This window comes from Danio rerio, chromosome 22 (genome assembly GCF_049306965.1).
Source record: "Danio rerio strain Tuebingen ecotype United States chromosome 22, GRCz12tu, whole genome shotgun sequence".
In the NCBI taxonomy this organism is placed as follows: domain Eukaryota; kingdom Metazoa; phylum Chordata; class Actinopteri; order Cypriniformes; family Danionidae; genus Danio; species Danio rerio.
In genome coordinates this window covers 1,425,782-1,446,207 of record NC_133197.1, presented here as the reverse complement: position 1 = coordinate 1,446,207, position 20,426 = coordinate 1,425,782, and the positions used below count along the sequence as shown (strand labels likewise).

The 20,426-nt window shown below is 37.6% G+C and overlaps 1 protein-coding gene across 1 annotated transcript; it reads right to left on the bottom strand.

The window, feature by feature from the left end:
- Positions 1-1,283: 1,283 nt before the first annotated feature.
- Positions 1,284-17,387, bottom strand: si:ch73-138e16.6. The gene is made up of 4 exons (NM_001423280.1): positions 17,328-17,387; positions 12,893-13,082; positions 6,745-8,104; positions 1,284-4,001 (listed from the first exon to the last, which is right to left on the bottom strand). Exons 2-3 carry the CDS (start codon positions 12,972-12,974, stop codon positions 6,765-6,767), a joined length of 1,422 nt encoding a protein of 473 aa, NP_001410209.1. The 5' UTR covers positions 12,975-13,082; positions 17,328-17,387; the 3' UTR covers positions 1,284-4,001; positions 6,745-6,764.
- Positions 17,388-20,426: the final 3,039 nt, after the last annotated feature.

Here is a 20,426-nt window from a genome sequence, read left to right as displayed (position 1 = left end):
TTTAGTTGGCCATTTACAAAGGTGGCTTTTGAGGACAGTTTAAAAAATGATTGAAAAAAGAAATACAGAAAATAAAATCACACATTTGCAAGCAAAAACTCAGATCAAACTCACTGATCAAAGTGAATTTAAGTGCGTTCTCAAAGCCATGTTCCTTGATTTTAACATTTAGTAACATAAGATAAAGATGTCCTCCCGATATGCTAATGTGGCTTCGTAGAAAGTAATCAGCCCAACATATTTTTGAACAGGCAGCACGGTGGCTCAGTGGTTAGCATTGTTGCCTCACAGCAAGGTTTCTGGTTTGAGGCCCAGCTGTGTCAGTTGTCATTTCCGTATGGAGTTTGCATGTTCTCCCCGTGTTGGTGTGGGTTTCCTCCGGGTGCTTCGGTTTCCCTCACAGTCCAAAATCATGCGCTATAGGAGAATTGATCAACTAAATTGGCCGTAGTGTATGAGTGTGAATGAGTGTTTTCAAGAACTGGGTTGCAGCTGGAAGCGCATCCGCTGTGTAAAACATATGCTGGAATAGTTGGCGTTTCATTCCGCTGTGGCGACCTCTTTTTACAGCGCATCGTGTTCTGCATCCTGATTGGCTGTAGACCACTGTCAATCAATCTTCTCTGCGTCTCCTGTACAGTATAGAATGCTCTCAGCTAGCCAAATATAACCTATTTATTCGATAAGTTGCGCATAAACTAAGATTGAAACACTTTTACTAAACAAATTCAAGTATGCATTAAAAAAGTTAATGTGATTTAGTTATAAAAGATCATGTGATGATAAAAATGGGTGTGGATGGACAAACCAGCAGGCCAAACACACTGTAAAACATCTGAAATGTTGTTTTGGCCATTCTGAAATGCCGTAACCATTTCAGTATTAGCGTTAGTATTTTATTAATGACCTCCAAAATAGTCAAAAGTGTCTGTATGTATATATATATATATATATATATATATATATATATATATATATATATATATATATATATATATGTATAGTATAATTACAATATGTCACAGAAAAACTAAATATCGCAATGTCCGATTTGTCCAATATCGTTCAGCCCTAAAACTGATGTATAGATGCTAGTTCTGGTTGCAGATAAAACTCGAGCAGCAAGAACCAGTCTAATAATAATAATGATAATAATAATAATAATAATAATAATAATGCAGATATACAGTCTAAAACAATGCTTTAATGATGTGAAGGTTTATACGAGTCAAATCTGCATTCTTCCAAGAGCCGCTTAATCAAATAAATGCACAAGAAACTCGTGAACCTCAGAAAACTTTACTGATAAAAGACAGAAAAATAATACAATATGATAATTGAGAATACAATAAGATACTTGAAAGTTCTACCATGGGAGTATAATAAGCAAACAAGTCTATCAGATTAAACAGTAAAAGCAAATATAGCTTACATTTTATTCATCCAGCACATGCTGTCGTCCAAAAGCATCTCACAAAGAGGATAACAGCACTTCAAAACAGCAGAACAGCAACAGTATGTGGATGCAGAGACAGATCTGGGTTTGTTTAGTACTGTGCACCTCTTTTTAAACAAGCAAATGCAAAGATGAAAATAAGGATGGATAAATAAGGAGGGTTGGAGGGAAGAAAAATGTTGACGAATGTAGTTGTAATGCGCTCCAAAAGTGAAACTAAACATGCACGTTGGCAACAATTGACTGCTGTAATTCTGTAGTAAGGCATTACTGCTCAACTTTTAGCAATATTCGACTTGGCACAGTCTCAGTAACGCATAACAACACACTTTCGAAAAAGTAATCAAATGAAAAAACGAAATAGCAAAAGATAGAGGGCGCACTTTCAAAACAAACAAAGGCATGGTTTAACGATACCACAGCTTAATGTGAAATCAAACAGAGCTAACAGGTTTATGTTGGTTGGCTGGAGGAGCTTGTGTTTTCAATATTTAATAGCATCTGAGTTATTATTACGCCACGTTAGACAGTTTCTGCTTCATACGAAATCCATATAACATTCGATTTCCCCAAACTACTCTACTAACAAAATCTGTAATTTTACAGTCACTTCCTTATTTCACAGAGCAGACTGCGTGAGCTACTACCACAAATTATACCTGCTCGTTTGACAATATTTTGAAGCAAAGATGAAAATAAAGAGATGAATAAGGAGGGTTGGAGGGATCAAGTGTTGACGAACAGAGTTGTAATGTAATGCGCTCCAAAAGCAAAACTAAACATGTACGTCGGTAACAAATGACTGCTTGCTGTAATGCTGTAGTAAGGCATTATTGCTTATCAACTTTTAGTAATGTTCGAGTAATATTTTGCAATATTACAACATACTTTGACTAAATTATAGTCAATAAAAATAAAAGAAATAGCAAGAGCAAAAGATAGAGGGCGCACTTTCAAAACAAACAAACAAAGGCATGGTTTAACGATACCACAGCTTAACGTGGAGTCATAAGAGTGGTCTTCAAACAGATCTAACAGGTTCATGTTGGTTAGCTGGATGAGCTTGTGTTTTCAATACTTAACATCGGAGTTATTATTACGCCACATTCAACAGTTTCTGCTTCATACGAAATCCATACAAACATTAGATTTCCCCAAACTGCTATAATAACAAAATCTGTAATTGTACAGTCACTTTCTTATTTCACAAAAGTCCAAAGATTACAAGCAAACGCTAATGAAATGTTTTGATTAATATTCGAATGCTTTGTTTTGTATTATTTTTCGACGATGAATAATTTCTGATATCTTTGATCTTGTATCTTGCTCTGGTAAAGCACTTTCCTTTCTCTGAAAGCAGTTTTGAGTGTCTAGCAGAATAGTTACTCGTGTAGCTAATGTATTAAACACAGATTGAACGGAAAAACCAAAACTGCATTTGAATTTTCAATCTGAATCGGTCAAAACGTTTGCCGTTGATTAACGAGTAACTCGTCAAAATGATCATTCGTAACCTGGAACAGCTTCAATTAACCCGAGTGATTGATTGTAAAAAGCTAATCAAACAGATGACCGGCCGGTTAACAGTCATGCAAAGGCTAATAATAATAATAATAATAATAATAATAAAGTAAAAAAGGTCCGATTCTGGTCATCGACTGGTCGATCGGTGCATCTTCAACAAGGCAGCAAAAAATAAATACAATAATAATCCACTACTACATATCATACCTGCTCTAATGCCTGATTCACATGGGGCTTAAGCATCAGCGCTTGACAGAGGATGTGTCTGAGGTTGGGGCTGACGTGATCGCCAATGAAATTAGTCCGCAATCGGCTACTGCCTGAGCTGGGGTAGTTGCATAAAGCAATCTGATTGCTGACGCTTTCAGTGGCACTTGAAGTTGATGAACTCCCAATTTCTACAGTGAGCAATGCCACTTAAGCGGTGCTGACGGACACAAAGTGAAGGTGAAGCGTTGACGACCTGCAGTTTCATTCTGCCACACTACAAATAAGATAAAATATGCTAGCTAGTATCAATAGTTGGACTACTAAACAACAACCTTTTATCAATTGAGGAACCCTATATATATATATATATCGTAACATCACTGACATAGATTAGAATATATGCATAGATATTTTCAAAAGACTTGTAATAAGCCTTTGTAACTCTCCTTGGAAGTTTAAAGGGTTTTGAATTCGGCGATTGGCAGCCAGCGTAAATTGAGGCGTAAGACATGCACTCTTTTCAGTTCATTTCAACCGCTCTCACTGCTGATTCAGGATCAGCTGCAGGGGCATCATGGTGTTGGATTGAAAGACCAATAGAGTACTCCAATAGTCCAGTACAGAAGTTGAGTTATGAAACACAATGGTGTTATTTGTGTGCTGATCTCCACGTGAGTCTTAAAGATCGCCAAACTCTTTCCACAGTGACTGCAGGTGAAATATCTCCAGGCTCTTTTTCTGTAAAAATAAGTTCAGTTTGTTTTCCAGTTTTCCCTATGTTGGTTCCATTCTCAATTCTCCACCATCAGATCTGCAATGAAAGAAACAAGAGGAAAGTATTTTGATTAACCCTAATAATCCACAGAAAAACGTTAAGCAAAAAGGACATTTAAAAGTAGTCAGCAGCTGCAAAAATAACCATAATATTGAAGCACCTTTCATGAACAAATTTCTTAAAACTTTTGTATAACAGCAGGGCTGCTCAACCCTGCTCCTGGAGAACCGGCAGAGGTCAGCTCCAACCCTGATCAAACTCACCAGGAGAGCACTTAATAACTACAGGCAGGTGTGTTTGATATGGGTTGCAACTGCAGTAAGGTAGATCTCCAAGAACAGGGTTGGTGGTCATTATTGTATTCGAAGATGGATTCAATTTATAATTTTACTCAAACTTCTACAGATACCCCTTAAATCACAACATGAAAGAAGCTTGTTTGAAATCTTTGCAATTTCATGAATTAAAAGGAAAATAAGTGTTCAAATCTTTTGCTGTGAGACTCTAAACCACAGGTGTGAAACTCAGTTCCTGGAAGGCCGCGGCTCTGCAGTTTAGTTCCAACTCTATTTAAAACACACCTGATCAAAGTAATCGAGTCCTTCAGGCTTGTTTGAAACCTACAGGTAAGTGTGTTGGAGAAGGATAGGAGCTAAACTATGCAGAGCTGCGGCCCTCCAGCAACAACGTTTAACACCCCTGCGCTAAACTGAGCTCAGGTGCATCTCGAGATGTTCCTACAACTTGATTAGAGTACACTAAGTTATCAGAGCACAAACTAAGCCATGACGCACAAGGAATTGTCTGTAGATCCCAGAGTCAAGATTGTATAAAGGCACAGAAAGTTCTGCAGAATTGAAGCCTCCATAAATTAAGTTGCACCAATACCACTCCATTAAAGTGGCCACCGGCACAGATCTGAGATCTTAAGGCAGGGGTGCTCAATCCTGTTCCTGGAGATCTACCTTCCTGCAGATTTCAGTTTCTACCCATATCAATCACACCTGAACCAATTAATTAGGACCTGAACAGCACTAGATAATTACAGGCAGGTGTGTTTGATATGGGTAGCAACTGAAATCTGCAGGATGGTAGATCTCCAGGAACAGGATTGAGCACCCCTGTCTTAAGGGATGCTCCAAACAAAACTGAAATGATGTAAATTTGAAGAAATACCAGCCAACAAAAAGTTAGTTCTGGCAGGATCAGATGCTGTGTTCTGGAACTCTGGAGTCTTCACTGAATTGTGGTTGATTTGTATCTCATATCCACAGAGGTCAACATTCAACATAAGATCACTAAGTTAGGAAGATGAATATACACTGGGGGGCAGGTAGCCGAGCTAGTACAGATTATCCACACCTGTATGATTGCTCGCAGAGAGATTCTGAGATTCTGAAGTGCCACTGCATTGTGCGGTCTTCAAAGCACTTCTACAAAGTTCCAATGGTGCCTATTTAAGACAAATAGAAACCAATGTGGAATAGTGTGCCACAGTGGCACTTCTCATCTGATGGGCAAAATGTATTTGACAAAAAGGTATTTGAAGAACTTTCATGCAATGAGAAACAATTCTCAGGTTTGATGAAACAAAGTTAACCCTTTGTCTGGAGAAAAGCAGGCAGCGCTAGTCAACTGAGCGATACCATCTCTTCAGTGACCATGGCGTAGCAGCATCCGCTGTGGGGATGTTTATCATAGCAGGAACTTGACGATTAGTCAGGGGACAGATAAATGCAGCAGTGAACAGAGACCTTCTTGATTGAAACCTGCTTCAAGGCACTCAACCTCAAACTGGGAAGATGTTTCATCTATCAATAGGACAAAAACCCTAAGCACACAGCCAATACATCAAAGTAGAGGCTGTGCAAAAACTTTCTGAATGTCCTTGAGTGGCCCAGCCAGAGCCCAGACCTGAACATCACTGAAAAGGTCTAAAAATCCTTGTGAACTGATACTAGTGGACTCTTGCTTTAAGAACCTGCAAAGATTTCAAACCCAACACTTTCACATTGTCATTATAGGAAATTGAATATTGCATCAAATGTCAAAAGGGAGGCTCTATGAATTCTTCTGATTCGAATACTTCCCGAAAGCACAGTACATTTAACAATGATGACTAATGGAGATGAAGTCCTGTCTGCAAGCATAAGTAAAAGCAGCCAGCCACTATGTCAATGACATTCTGTGATGTAGGCTGCGTCCGAAACCGCCTACTACTCAGTAGGTACTGCATTTGAATGTAAACACACTACTAGGCCGTTAGAAAAGTACGTTCTATACAGTACGAATGTGAAAAGTATGAATGGAATTCGGACGTACTACATCCGCCATTTTGTCATGGTCATGCGACCTACCTGCGTCATTTGAGTCGCTTCACTCCCATTCATGAATTCGCTCGCGGGGCATCATGGGATAGCGCAGCGTGCATGGGATGCGCACTTCAGAATCTCGCCGGAAGTAGTAAGTCATCCGGGCCCTTCTCGCATACCGATTTTCGAATTCTATGAATTCGGACATACTACTCGGCTCGCATACTGATTTTAGCGTACTGTATAGTATGGAAGTATGCGGTTTTGGACGCAGCCGTACTTTTGCTTAACGAGTGGTAGGGTAATCTGTTTTGTTTATAAGAAGTGGTTTGGCTGCTGCCAGTGATGATTTACCAATAGCTAGTTGTCATTATGTTTTTGTTGTAATCAATCATAGTGATACAGTTATTATTGATTTCTACCAACCATATAATTTCAGTGGGAAAATATACAAAAAATAGACTTACCACACTCAACGAATTTGATGTCAGCAGTGATCATCTGCTTCGATGTCCTGCTCTAATGAAACCTCAGCAGTGTGTGATTTCTGATGTTCGGTTAAATCGTACATCAGCGTAAAACTCTGTCCACACTCAGAACATGAATGCGGCTTCTCCCTTGTGTGAACTCTAAGATGGGCCTTCAGCTTCGAAGCACACGAATATGCTTCGTCACACTGATCACACTTGTGTGCGTTCTCTCTAGTGTGGACTATCATGTGTTGTTTAAGGTTTGATAATTGCGAGAAACTCTTCAGACAATGATCACATGTGAACGGTTTCTCTCCGGTGTGAGTCCTCTCGTGTATTTTCAGATCTCTTGACAGACTGAAAGTGCTTTCGCAGTATGAACAACTGTAAGGCTTATCTCCGATGTGAATTCTCATGTGTGCTTTCAGGGATTCGGACCTGGTGAATTGCTTTTCACAGAACGCACACTTGAACGGTTTCTCTCCAGTGTGACTCATCTCATGCGTTTTCAGGTTTTGCAGCTGACTGAATCTCTTTTCGCAGTACGAACACTGGTAAGGTTTCTCTCCAGTGTGGATCCTCTCGTGTATTTTCAGATCTTTAGCCAGATTGAATCTGCTATCGCAATACGAGCACCCATAAGGCTTCTCTCCAGTGTGAATCCGTTCATGTGTTTTCAGGGATTCTGACCTGCTGAATGTCATGATGCAGAACGAACACTTGAAAGGTTTCTCTCCAGTGTGAATTCTTTCATGCATTTTCAGAGATTCCGACCGACTGAACCCCATGTCGCAGTGTGAACACTTGTACGGTTTCTCTCCGGTGTGAATCCTCTCATGTGCTTTCATGGATTCTGTCCGGGTGAATCTCATTTCACAGTGTGAACACTTGTAAGGCTTCTCGCCAGTGTGGATCATCAGGTGCCGTTTCAAGTGTCCAGCTGTAAGAAAGGCCTTATCACATGCAAAGCACATAAACTCTTTCACACCAGTGTGAATCACCTCATGTCTTTTTAAAATCTGCAGATGTGTAAAACACTTCCCGCACACGGAGCACGAGTAAGGCTTCTCGTTTGTATGAACTCTACGATGGTCCTTCAGCTCTGATGCCTTTATAAACATTTTGCTGCACTGATCACATTTGTGTGGCTTCTCTCCGGTGTGGATCATCATGTGTTGATTAAGGTATGCCGACTGTCTGAAACTCTTCCCACACACGGTACACGTGTACGGTTTCTCTCCCGTGTGAATCGTCGAGTGAAACTCGAGACTCCGTTTGCATTTGAAATTCTTTCCACACACGTCGCAGGTCACACTTTTACTGACATGAAGTGTCTGGTCATTCTTCATCGTCAGGTCTGAAATCAAAATTAAATTCAATATATTACATCACAGAGAAATGTGTAAGACCGGAAGCTTAATTAAAAAAATATATATATCTGACTCAATAAAAAAAAAAAAAAAAGTTATTGAGGAAGCTTTAGAAGTCTTAAAGCAGGCAAAAGTTATTGCTATACATTTAAGTGTACAGACAGCAGAATGGAACAACACTGCATAGTAGAACTTAACCCGCTCTTCCCTGCTGTTTAGTACCACTTTAGTGTGAGAGGGATTATGCCTATGTGCATTGCCTCCACTAACCTCTACATCAGGGATCACCAAACTTGTTCCTGGAGGGCCGGTGTCCTGCAGACTTTAGCTCCAACCATAATCAAACACACCTGAACAAGCTAATCAAGGTCTTACTAGGTATACTTGAAACAAGTTGAGATTGGTGACTGCTGCTCTACACCACAGGTCTCAAACTCAATTCCTGGAGGGCTGCAGCTCTGCACAGTTTTGCTCCAACCCCGATCAAACACATGTGTTCATGACTCAATTATTTGGATCAGCTGTGTTTGATAGGGTTGAAGCAAAATTGTGTAGCGCTGTGGCCCTAAAGGAATTGAGTTTGAGACATATGCTCTTCATCAGGGGTCACCAATATCGTTCCTGGAGGTCCGGTGCCCTGGAGGGTTTAGCTCCAACTTGCCTCAACAAACCTGCCTGGGTGTTTCAAGTATACCTAGTAAGAACTTGATTAGCTTGTTCGGTTGTGTTTGATTAGGGTTGGAGCTAAAATCTGCAGAACACTGGACCTCCAGGAACAAGTTTGGTGACCCCTGCTCGACATCATTCTGGGTCACCTTCGCCACACATTTTATGACAACACAAGATGATTGCTAAGTTCCATCCATCAATCATCAACTGTTTAACTAGGAGCAGTAGTCTCCACAAGGAATACCAAACTTCCCAACTGCGGTCACTTCATCCAGCTTTTAAGAGGCATCCCAAGGTATTCCCAGGCATGCTGTGAGAAAGTTCCTTTATCATGTCCTGGTTCTTCCCTGAGGACTCCTCTATGTGGGACAAGCCCAGAACACCTCCTCAGGTAGGCGTACAAGAGGCATCAGAAACCTACCTTAATTGACTCCTCTCGATGTGGAGGAGCAGTGGCTCTACTCCAATGACAGAGCTCCTCACCATATGTGTAAGGGTCCTCCCTGCTACCCAGCGAAGAAAACTCATTTTGCCACTTGTATCTGACATCTTGTCCTTTCAGCATGACTCAAAGGTAATGACTATAGATGTGTATGAACATAAATTGACTAGTAAATCTAGAGATTTGCCTTTGGCTCACCTATTTCTTCACAACAGATCAGTACATTGAATTCATTGCTGGTGCACCAATCCCTCAGTCAATCTCACATTCCATCCTTCCCTCATTTTTGAACATGACCCAGAGATACTTGAGCAATTGGGGCAAGGACTGTCCTCCAACCTGGAAGGGGGTAAGAAATCTGCTCAAGCCTGGAGATGGCAAGACACCATTTTATGGTCGAGCATCATTGCCTTAGCTTGTAGATGCTGATTGTCATCCCCACTGCATCAGTCAACTGCAAACCACCCCAGAAGCATCAGGTTCAATGAAGGCAACAGGAAAACATCATCTGAAACAGCAGATATGTAATCTTGCGGTCCCCGAACAGGCCCCAGGTTGCGCCTACAAATTTGGTGCGTTAAAATTATTAACAGAACCAATCAGAGCCGCTCTGTTAAGGGTTGTCTGGTCTCTCTACTTGCAGAGCAGAAGGTTGGTATGCATTGCTTGCAGTAAGTCAAATTTGGTTCAAGACTTTTAGGTTGTATGCCATTCCTCTGTGGTCACTTGCAGCTCATTTTGTCCACGTGTAAGAGGCTGGAGCTTGGTTCACATTGCTGGCAGTACGTCAAACTTGCAGATTTTATGTCTTATTGTGCGGTCACACGCGGAGAGAGAGAGTTTGTCCAGAAGATAACTGGTCGTTCTTCCACTGATTACTAACTTTGCATTGGTTTGATTGGTTAAAGTCTACAAGAGGTACAAATGAGTGTTCTAAAAGAGTTTTGTACCATTTTGTGCCATTTTATGGGCTCGTTTGAACCAGCAATAAATGTATGTGGACTACTGTTTAGTGTCCTCTAATTTCTCCATCTTACTTGGACAAGATTATGAACACTCAGATGTTACAAAATAAAACAAATATTTACACCTCATCTACCTCAGACTGATGGCTGAAGGTCTGGGAACATTAGCTTTGAATGGTCATGGACCGCTCATGGTGTTCTATGACTGACAGGTTAACCCAGGGGTGCCCAAACTTGGTCCTGGAGGGCCGGTGTCCTGCAAAGTTTAGTTCCAACCCCGGTCAGACACACCTGGGCTAGCTAATCAAGCTCGTACTAGGCTTTCTAGAAACATCCGAGCAAGAGTATGGAGGCAAGTTAGAGCTAGAATCTGCAGGACACCAGGGTTAATCAAACAATCACATTTAATTTTGTGTTGCATCATGTTGTGGTGCGGAAATGTCCACAGAACAACAGCTCGGCCAGCACACAACCGTAAATCATTAATTCATGAACTCGTCAACATTATCTTCAATGATTCGTCGGCAAAACGTATAGAAAATCAGTAGGGCATGTACCTAGTCTTTGTTCTGAGATTCTTTCATAATTTTGGTTTGTTTTATAAAAGCTAATATTTATGTTGTTATTGGGGGTATCCACAAATAAAAAGACATTGAACTGTTCTCTTATCTCTTTGACCAAAATGACAGAATTTTAAAGGTTTTTTGCTGCCATTAGAAAAAAGTGAGTATAAACATATTTGTCAACATCACAAGTTGGATCTTTTATACAGTGAATATTGCATACTTTTAATAATCCACCATTGAAGTCATCGTCATTTGTGTCGCGGATGAAGAGGGTTGAGGAGTCACGGACGATAAAGGGTTTGGAAATTGCAGAAGGAGGGGGATCAGTAAAAACAGGTGCCGGATCAGATTTCAGAGGTTTCGGCACAAATTAGATTTCTAGAACTCCTAGAATAGCCGTAGTCAGTTCCTCCAGGATTTAGCAATCACTGAATTTATCGCAAAATTAAGAAAACTTTGCTGATCTCACATTTTTCTGAAATGCCGCAGATTTTTCTCAAATTCTAGACGCCTTCTATTACATCATAACACTGATGCACCCAAAACAAAGGCCATGTGGACACAAACAAGCCTCGCTAAAGCATGATTTTACACACATCCTGATCGTAGGTGGCAGTATATACCTTTATGCTGGTCTGTAACTTGACATTTAACTAGAAGAATAATAAGACACTGCACATTAAGTGTGAGCATATGATTAATGTATTTGGCTGCATGATGTACTGTTGACATGCTGCTAATATAACGCATTGTTTGCATTCTTTTGTTTATGGCTTCATGCATTGTTGGCGTGCTCTAAAGATGACAAATAGCTACAAGCTATGAAAAAAGGAAGATTCTTGTAAATAATCTTGTGGGCACTTTCAAATGTATTTTATTATTATTATTATTATGTTAATGACTTTTATTGTTGCTTGGTTACATTTGAAATACTGAAATTAAGCGTTATTTTATGTAACAGAACTTAATGTTTGGGTCTTCATAAACATACAGATGCACCAGATCAGAAATGCAAGCTTGTGTGGAAATTTCCACATTTCAAAGAATACTACGCTCAAAGTTGATGAACTCTGACCTGCGAATTCATGCCATGTGAATGCATGAGACAAATAGAAAAATCTAAACATTGCCGTTCATATAAATCACTATTTTAATGTATGGTAAGAAGCTGCAGCTTATGGGGAAGATGATGTACAAAGTGGACTCTGGAAATGAACACCTCTCAAACACACACAAACAGCAAAAGACATGGGCATCAGCCATCAGCCAAAAAGAGTTTAAAATACAAATAAATCCAAATCAGTCCAATTAAATAAAGGGAAAAAAGGTCATAAATGAGGTAGATCCTTTTCATTTCTTAACTATTTATTAAATTAAGCCCTTTCTGTTGATTTTTACAGAATAAGTACCTATTTAATTAACTATATTCTTACTTTAAAATAGAATTACTCGTATCGTAAAGTTGGATTTAATACTAGACTATTCCAAATGTCACATGTCAGGTCATATTTATTTTTGTAGCTTTGTGTTCGGCAGACAGGACAGGCTTTTTCCATCCAAAAAAAATATATATTTCTGAAAGTCTAAACACAAACAATTATGAAGCGAAGCAGAATATTTAACAGACAAAAATGTAGTCAATTTTATAAATGAATCCATTTCTAGATGTATTAAATGAAATAAACCCCCCACCCAACAGGCTACCTTGTAACTTGTGCAAGTCGTTTTACGAAAACAATCCTGTTCAGTAAACAACTGAATCAAAATGCATCATAGATCTATGAAGATAGATTCTGTACATTTAAATAACATTAGGACACTGAATTACATTAAAAACTCTAATAAATGGAATATTTTTTTGTTCACAAACAACACAACCAGCTACTGTAGTCAATTACAGATAAACATCCAAAAATAAATCAATATTCTGCTCATTTCAATTTATAAACCAGATACAAGTATAAAAGCAAAATAAACACTTAAAATCATATTTATTTTGGCCATTTGATGTCGATCAATTCTAATTTCACTGACTATTGCATAGAAAGCATTTACAAAAAGACAAATAAAGATACAGGGTAACTATAGAAGAAACGTTCGCGCATTATTGAAGAATCAGGAATAAACACCAACCTGTTGGTTTTTCAGTCTCTTCCTCTTTAATTGCGGAGGGTTCTGGATCACTCATCTTCTCACTGTCGTTCAATAAACTCATGATGTTACGTCAGATTTAACTGTGGATTTAGCCTGATGCTCTTCTTCACTTGTAGACTGATGCGAATCTTCCAATATTTACAGCTGAATTGGAGGAGGAGGAGCAGACCTGCAAAGTTAAAAAAATAATCAGTTACTGGCTTAGCTTTATATATCAATGTACGATTTATATCCTCCTACTTATTTACACTAAGAAAGATCCCATAAAAAGGAGAAAATGAGTTTAATATATGTATATTTAATATATATATATATATATATATATATATATATATATATATATATATATATATATATATATACACACACACACAAGACAATAAATTACATTTTAATTTCCACATAATATAGCTTTACATACAATATTTTCTATATATATATCCAGGCCCTTAGCATGGGTGAAGTTGTGGTGTTGGGCTGGGCGATTAATTGAAAAGTAACCGAAATCGACAAAGTATAATCGATCTATTTTTTAATTACTTTCCCTACCGCTCTGTTAAGGCTAATTATTACTTACATTATGATTTACACTCATTATATTATTCTGATATTACACTTCTGCCAAGAACACGCGTACGATCTGGTGCAGCCTTCGAATACCCATGCACCTTTCAAAAAAAACATAACTACACGTCACAATGATGTATAGCGTGAAGGAATAGAATTACAGTCAAATGCTTCTTTTGAATTATATATATGTGCTCATGCTTATTATGCATACGTGTATGTGTTTGCTTGAACCATGATAATCTAATGAGCCCACGCAGTGGTATGCTGAGACATTCTGTTTGACCTTAAAATGAGACAGGAACTTTCCACCCCTATAATGTCAAATAACTAAATCTGTAACAGACAAGTCTTGCAGAAAGTCCCTGTCTGGGTTGCAGCTGTGACGTGTGACTTTTCTACACAGAAAAGAGAACTGGAGCAGATGAGGAAAATATTGCTTTATTGTCTTACTAATCACTCTTTTCTTTTGATATATTTTTGCTATTGGAGGAATATACTCCCATTTGCCTCACTATTCATTATTTACAATATGTGTTTTTGTCAGATATGATGATGTCTCCTGATATAGCGTACTTCTACTTAACTCCTGTTATAATGCGTTTCTAACTAACTGCTAAAACCACAAGAGCTGTGTGTGGGTGCTGGCTGGAGACAGAGCTGCAGAGGGGCTTCCCCTAGATGGGTGCATACACAGGTCAAGAGTTCATAGACAGGACTAGGAGGAAAAGCAGATGTGGTAGATGCAGCATTTGTATACTGCTCTCTGTGTATGCGTGATGTTTGATGCTTTAATAAAATTGATATTATCCTGATAATTCTATAAGGAAGTTATGATGCTCAGCTGTGCTTTGATGATTTTTGCTACAGTTGCTTGCTGCACCCCAGATGTCAGTAGTGTCAAGTATGTCAAGGAGGAGTGATACTTTCACCTGCCCTTTTGTTTCTGTGTGCAGAGGTATCTCTGTGTGCTGACCACAGACTTTTGAGAGATGATTCTGCCTGAAAACAGCTGATGGCAACAATAGAGATTGGGGGTAACTGATCAGAGGAGTGGCCAAAAAGATTGAACGCTGCTGATGGATAAAAGGAGGGAGTCGAGAGAGTTCGAGAGCTTTTGGACATCCAGACTGCTTGGCTGACGGTTCTTCAAAAGCCCAGGATCCTGATCTTCGCTTTATTCACTTATGCTCGATAAATAAATTCATTGATTTTGATTAATTGACTCCTGACCGATTATTGAATTGGGGTGGACTAAGGCAAGTGAGAAATAGTCCGACAAGCGTCAGCTGTGATTGGTTGGTTTGGCAGGGGTGACGAGGGTGGACGGCGCAGACAGCCGCGTTTTAGGCAATGTATGTTTTAATTTCAGTTATTCAGTTGATGTTCAATAAACAATCATAAATGGTAGATAGTGTGTGTTTACTTCCATTTTTTTTAAATCAAGCAATGCACCCTACACTCAGAAATCTCTCCCTTATAATGCAAAGACATTTACTGTACATAACTTGTCAGTGAACTATGAGGGCAAAAACAGAAAATAAATCAAATAATAAATTAAATAAATAAAATAATTGTTCATTAATTGTAAAAGCTAAAATGTTCAATTAATTGAGATTTTGATTTTAGGCCAAATCGTCCAGCTCTATTCAGGTGGTTACAAAAAACCCAGCCCACACTGACAAAGGTCCAGAATTTGTCCCACACGAGCTGATTTGCGCTATTTACACTGCTATGACATAATAAATTATGAAAATAACAAAAAAAAAAAAAAAGCTTTAAGACCAAGCGGAAGCCTGTGTTGGCTCTCGGTACAGAATTTGGGACACTGAAAGTTAATTGTGCTGACCAGTTTGCTTTTCAATTTACTTGATAAATGTATACAAAAGCATACATATATTGAAACATCTGTTTATATTTTCCAGAAAATCTAACAGAGTTATGGGATCATAAAAATATTACTCTGCAAGCATATGTTATACTTTAAATGAGGAAAATAAACAGGCATTAATGTTTATTAATTAATAATTAATAAATAAAAAGTCTGCAACATACTTTGTAGAAATTCAGTGAATTAAACTGCTTAACCCAAAACAAATAAGGCTCATCAAAAGGTTAAGAGTTGCTCTCTATAGAACAAACATCGTTTATTTTATTGGACATTTTTGCATTCATGAGGGAAAAGCTTTGCTATGGACGCGAGTCACGTGACACTTTTTACATTATGGATGTGACGGATGTGCAAATTAGCACTTGTGTGACTTTGGTAAATCAAATATTATAGTTTGACAACACTAACAGAGACATTTGTGAGCATTTTTTAAACACTGTAAAATACTTGCTTACACACACAAAAAAATTTAGAAATGGTTTCTCTATTTTGGTGAAAAAAAATTTTTCAGGTTGACAATTGCATGAAATTTCTTTATTCTAAATCTTTAGGAAATGTTTTAATTACATCAAAATGTGTGGTGATGACCATCCAACAAGATAATCGAGCAAAAAAGTGCTTAATATGTCACTAAAATGCAGTATTCAAACCTCATAATTAAATCTTTAAAGATAATAATTAAAACAATGAAATAAACCTCAAAAATTTCCCCAAGCTGGCTACAGGCATCTGTAGTAACATTAGTCAATGTGTGTTCAAGCCACTAAGTTTTTGTTTCCTTTATTAGGCTGTTGTTTTCTTCTTTTTTGTCTGTCATTTTGTTATTCTGTGGATGCTTCAGTTCATCATTTAAAAAAAAATTTCTCTTATGTGTAAACATACCTGGAAATAAAAGCTCTTTCCATTTCCTGGGTTTTTGCAAGTTACATTTAAGACTTTTGAAGGTATTTTTAACACTATTATCAATTAAATTTTAGAGTTACAAAAATTAGAATTTAATAGATATTAATACAGTAATATTAATTTAATAATAAAACAAATATTGTTCAGGTTAGAATCCTCAGCAAATAAATGAATAACTTTTAAACCGATGTTACTGTAATCAAAGTAATTAAATGCTATTTTAAATAAAGAGTTCTGTTTTATCGGGATGGATTGTTGGTGATTGTGTGGGTGTTAATGGCCAGATTGGGCAGCTAAACATGAACAAAGGAAAATTAAAAAGTGTTAAAAAAAAGATTTAAGACAGACAACACAATAATTGAGTGGATTTAAGACTTTTTAAGGCCTAAGAATTGAAGGATTGGGACATTTTAATACTTTGAGACCCCACGAATACCCTGATTTCTGATCTAATAAAGCTAGTTTTTCATCATGTTTAAGTTTAATGTTATTTATCAGACATCTTTGATCACAGATTTATAATAAACACTGCAATGACAGTCATGTAAATATAATGTTTTAGGACTGTAATTGACGACAATAAAATGACCTTAATATATGACCATACTGAATGAGGTAAAAACAGAAACTATTGACATGAAATAAAGAGGATTTTAGCAGCTCTGAATAACTGAAGAGCCTCATAAACACTCAGAATCTTCAACAGTTCAGCTCACTTCATCTTGAGTGTTAAAGAAAACATTATTTCTCACACCACTATATTTAAAATACAACAAACTACAGACAGCAGTGCAGTTTATCTTCATCAATCTAAAAAATGCTTTGCTAATATAACTAAGATTACAAAGAACAACAATGAGATGCTAAGCTAGCTCGCTATCTTTGCATGTGTCACGCAAAATGTGTGGAGAAAAGCGGAAACATCCGACCGTATTAATGGAGACATCCTCTGTGAAACGCGTTATGACACGACCCTGCACACAGCTGCTTAAAACTGGGAAATGCTTCACATCTGAGTAAAAAACTGATATTAAAACACCAAAAACTGCTCACCTCGGCTTCCTTGGATCGGAAAATACGGTTAGCTTATTTTACAATATGGCGATTGAGACCGGAGAAGCGCTGGTTCTTCTTCTTGTATTATAGGCGGTTCCCATTCTTAAACAGAGCATTACCGCCATCTACTGTGGGGATTACATCAGAGACTTATTTTAAACTTGGGATTAGTATGTAAACAGTGTACTAGAAATCAACTAATGTTTAAAGCACACTTGAAATGCACACTAATAAAACTCTTGGATGTTTTTTCTGTAGTGTACTTTATTGTAGTACACTAAAAATTTATTTAAGTATTACTGGTATTTGGTATACTTTTGTCAAGTGTACTAAAGTCCTACTGAAGTAAACATACTTTTAATTGGTATATTTATAGTGTAAAACCATCAAACTTTTATTTAACACACAAAAATAACAATGTACTAAAAGTGTATTTGCGGGTATTTAAGTGTATTTTAATTGCATTTAATTTAGCGCTATCAAAATTAACGCGTTAATGCATGCGATTAATTTTAAATAATAAACGCGTTAAAAAAATTAACGCAATTAACGCAGTTCAGTTTTTTTTTTACTTTTTGTTGTGGTGGACGTGTGTTCAACATGCAATAAATGTAAATAAGACCAAGGAAGCACTTTTTGAAGGCAAGTTCCAGTATAAAACAATTAGTTGCATCACAGGTTATCCAGAGTTTCATGCAATTTCGGGTGTTTCATTTTTAACTTTCGACTTCTGTTGTAAGTTGATACAGCACAGGCTACACGGTAGAATTTTAATAAGAGTATTATCTTAATCATATTAAAATCGGAGTATTGGTGTCTTATGTAAATGTACTCAGAACGTCTGGTAAAGTCGCGAGCTGTTAAAGACAGGGCATTACTCTGCCTTTCAGCATGAGCCTCCAAGTTTAGCGTGTTTCCTCATTAAACGCAATGAAAGCGTATGCTTTGCGTTGTTGTGTCAGAATCCTTGTGAAATACAGTAATACTTTAGGACGCTTAGTTTAAGCAAATTTGATGAACGTGATCATGCGTGTTGAATCAGAGGTGAGTCGCTCCAGTATGGAAGGCCGTTGGGGCCAAAACGTCTGCAGCGCGTTGTGTGTGTGTGTCTGTGTGTGTGTCTGTGTCAGGCCCGTTGAGGGGTGTCAGGGGTGGAGTGAGCGACGTATCTGAGTAGGGGAGAGAGGGGTGTGCAATGTATTTAACGACCGGTTTGCAAGAAATTATCATTCATTTGCGGGCATTTGGGAGTCTCTGTGCACTTGCGGGATACTTCTAGTCTTAGCAACTGGATGATTGTAAAGGAGGATTAAGCAAAATTGTTTCTACTCTATAATTAATGTTCTCAACTCACAGCAATAAAACTTTACAATGAGTGCAACTGCTTGTATTCTATAGTTTATTATTATAATTTTTCATTTTCCATATCTGCAATTCCTGTATTTTGGCTTTTTTTTTTTTTTGCAGTCCACTTAGAATCCAACAAGGAAATCAATGTTTTCTTTATTGGCATTGATTGTTTTGAAATTTAAATGTCATTAACATGCCTGTGTTTTAATTTCTGTAATAAATATGGCTGTTAAGCCAGGATCTTGATGGTTTATTGTGGGTTTGTTGTTTACATGAAGAAATCTGTGTTACAAGTTAAACAAAAATTCTATTAAACAGTTATATTTTGAATTTAAATATTTTTTTCCTGCGTTTACATTAATTTTACATTTAAATAGGCAAAATTACAAGTTTCAGTATTTTAAATGCGATTAATCACGATTCATTTTTTTTAAAAGGTGCGATTAATTAGTTAATTATTTTTAATCAATTGACAGCACTAATTTAGTTATATATTTTTTTCACCTGGGATTATGGAGGGGCAAAAAAAATAAATTTGGTGGATAAAAAGTTTAATGTAGAAACAAGATTATAGACCACATGCAGAATGCAGAATCACGATCGGTAATGTAATATCCAAGATCTACATTTATTTATGATTTTAAAGATACTCTACTCGTAGGACACTCGCTTTTTAAACCAAACACATCATATCCTCACAATATTGTTATGGACGCATGTTAGACCTTAAATTTTGAGATCACAGAAAAGGACAACTCGCTAGATAATGTCAAGCACAAACTCTAAATAATTGATTGTAAGTAAATCGAAGACAATAAGAAACCTGAAGTGTGGTTAAAGAATAAATAAAGTGTCCCAGTCACAATCCGACCTGATACCACAACACAACTGAGGCGAAATGAATCACAAGATGGCGCAAGTCACATTTTCATGGAGATGGTAATCTCCAACCACACTAATGTCGGATATACAGTAGCTACACAATGGATGGTGACAAATAGGGTGTATGCCGAGCTAGTGCTGTTCCCATGCTAATACACCTCCGGTGACCTGTTATTGTGAACTTTTTACCATTTTATACGGTTCCTTATACAGCATCGATGTTGTAATGTCATTAAAATACATTCAGTTAAATAAACTTTAGCATTTATTTAGTTGCTCAAGCGTAAAACGAGACAAAAAGCCGTTTACTCGCAGGCGCCCATCAGAATCAGCAGGCTAACGCAGAAGCTTCATTAAATATACTAGGGTAAAGTAAATGCTCATATTATAAAGATATGACGGGGGGAATGTAATTTAATGCAGAGCTTCTTGTACAATCTGAGACCCACTTTAAATCAGAAATCACTCAGCTAGTGGAGATCGCTGATTTTTAAAGAGAACAGACCTTAAACGCACCGGATTTTGCATTGGCATTCACTTCGCCAGAAGCGCTTAACCCAGGTTACTGGCAAATTAAAAGTCCTATTAGCATGCTTTAGCATATACCCCATTTAACCGAATATATCAACTGACCAATCAGAATGGAGCATTTCAGAATGCTGAGTAATACAGGTTAATATTAGCTCGGATATATCTGAACGTTTCAGTGATGCTGAGCTGTGTGAACTCCTTTAAAGGGTCACGAAACACCTGAACACATGTTTTGAGCTGTTGACAGTGGTATATGTGTCCCACACTGCTAAAAACACTATTAGGACACCTATATTTCACTAAAAAGTGTAAATTGGTTGTTTTTGCGTTATT

Bases quoted from the DNA above. Each gene is read 5' to 3' on its own strand.
- si:ch73-138e16.6 (NM_001423280.1), bottom strand. From the start codon at position 12,974: ATGAGTTTATTGAACGACAGTGAGAAGATGAGTGATCCAGAACCCTCC. The intron at 8,105-12,892 runs GTTGGTGTTTAT...TTTTGATTTCAG, and splicing joins AGAGACTGAAAAACCAACAG to ACCTGACGATGAAGAATGAC.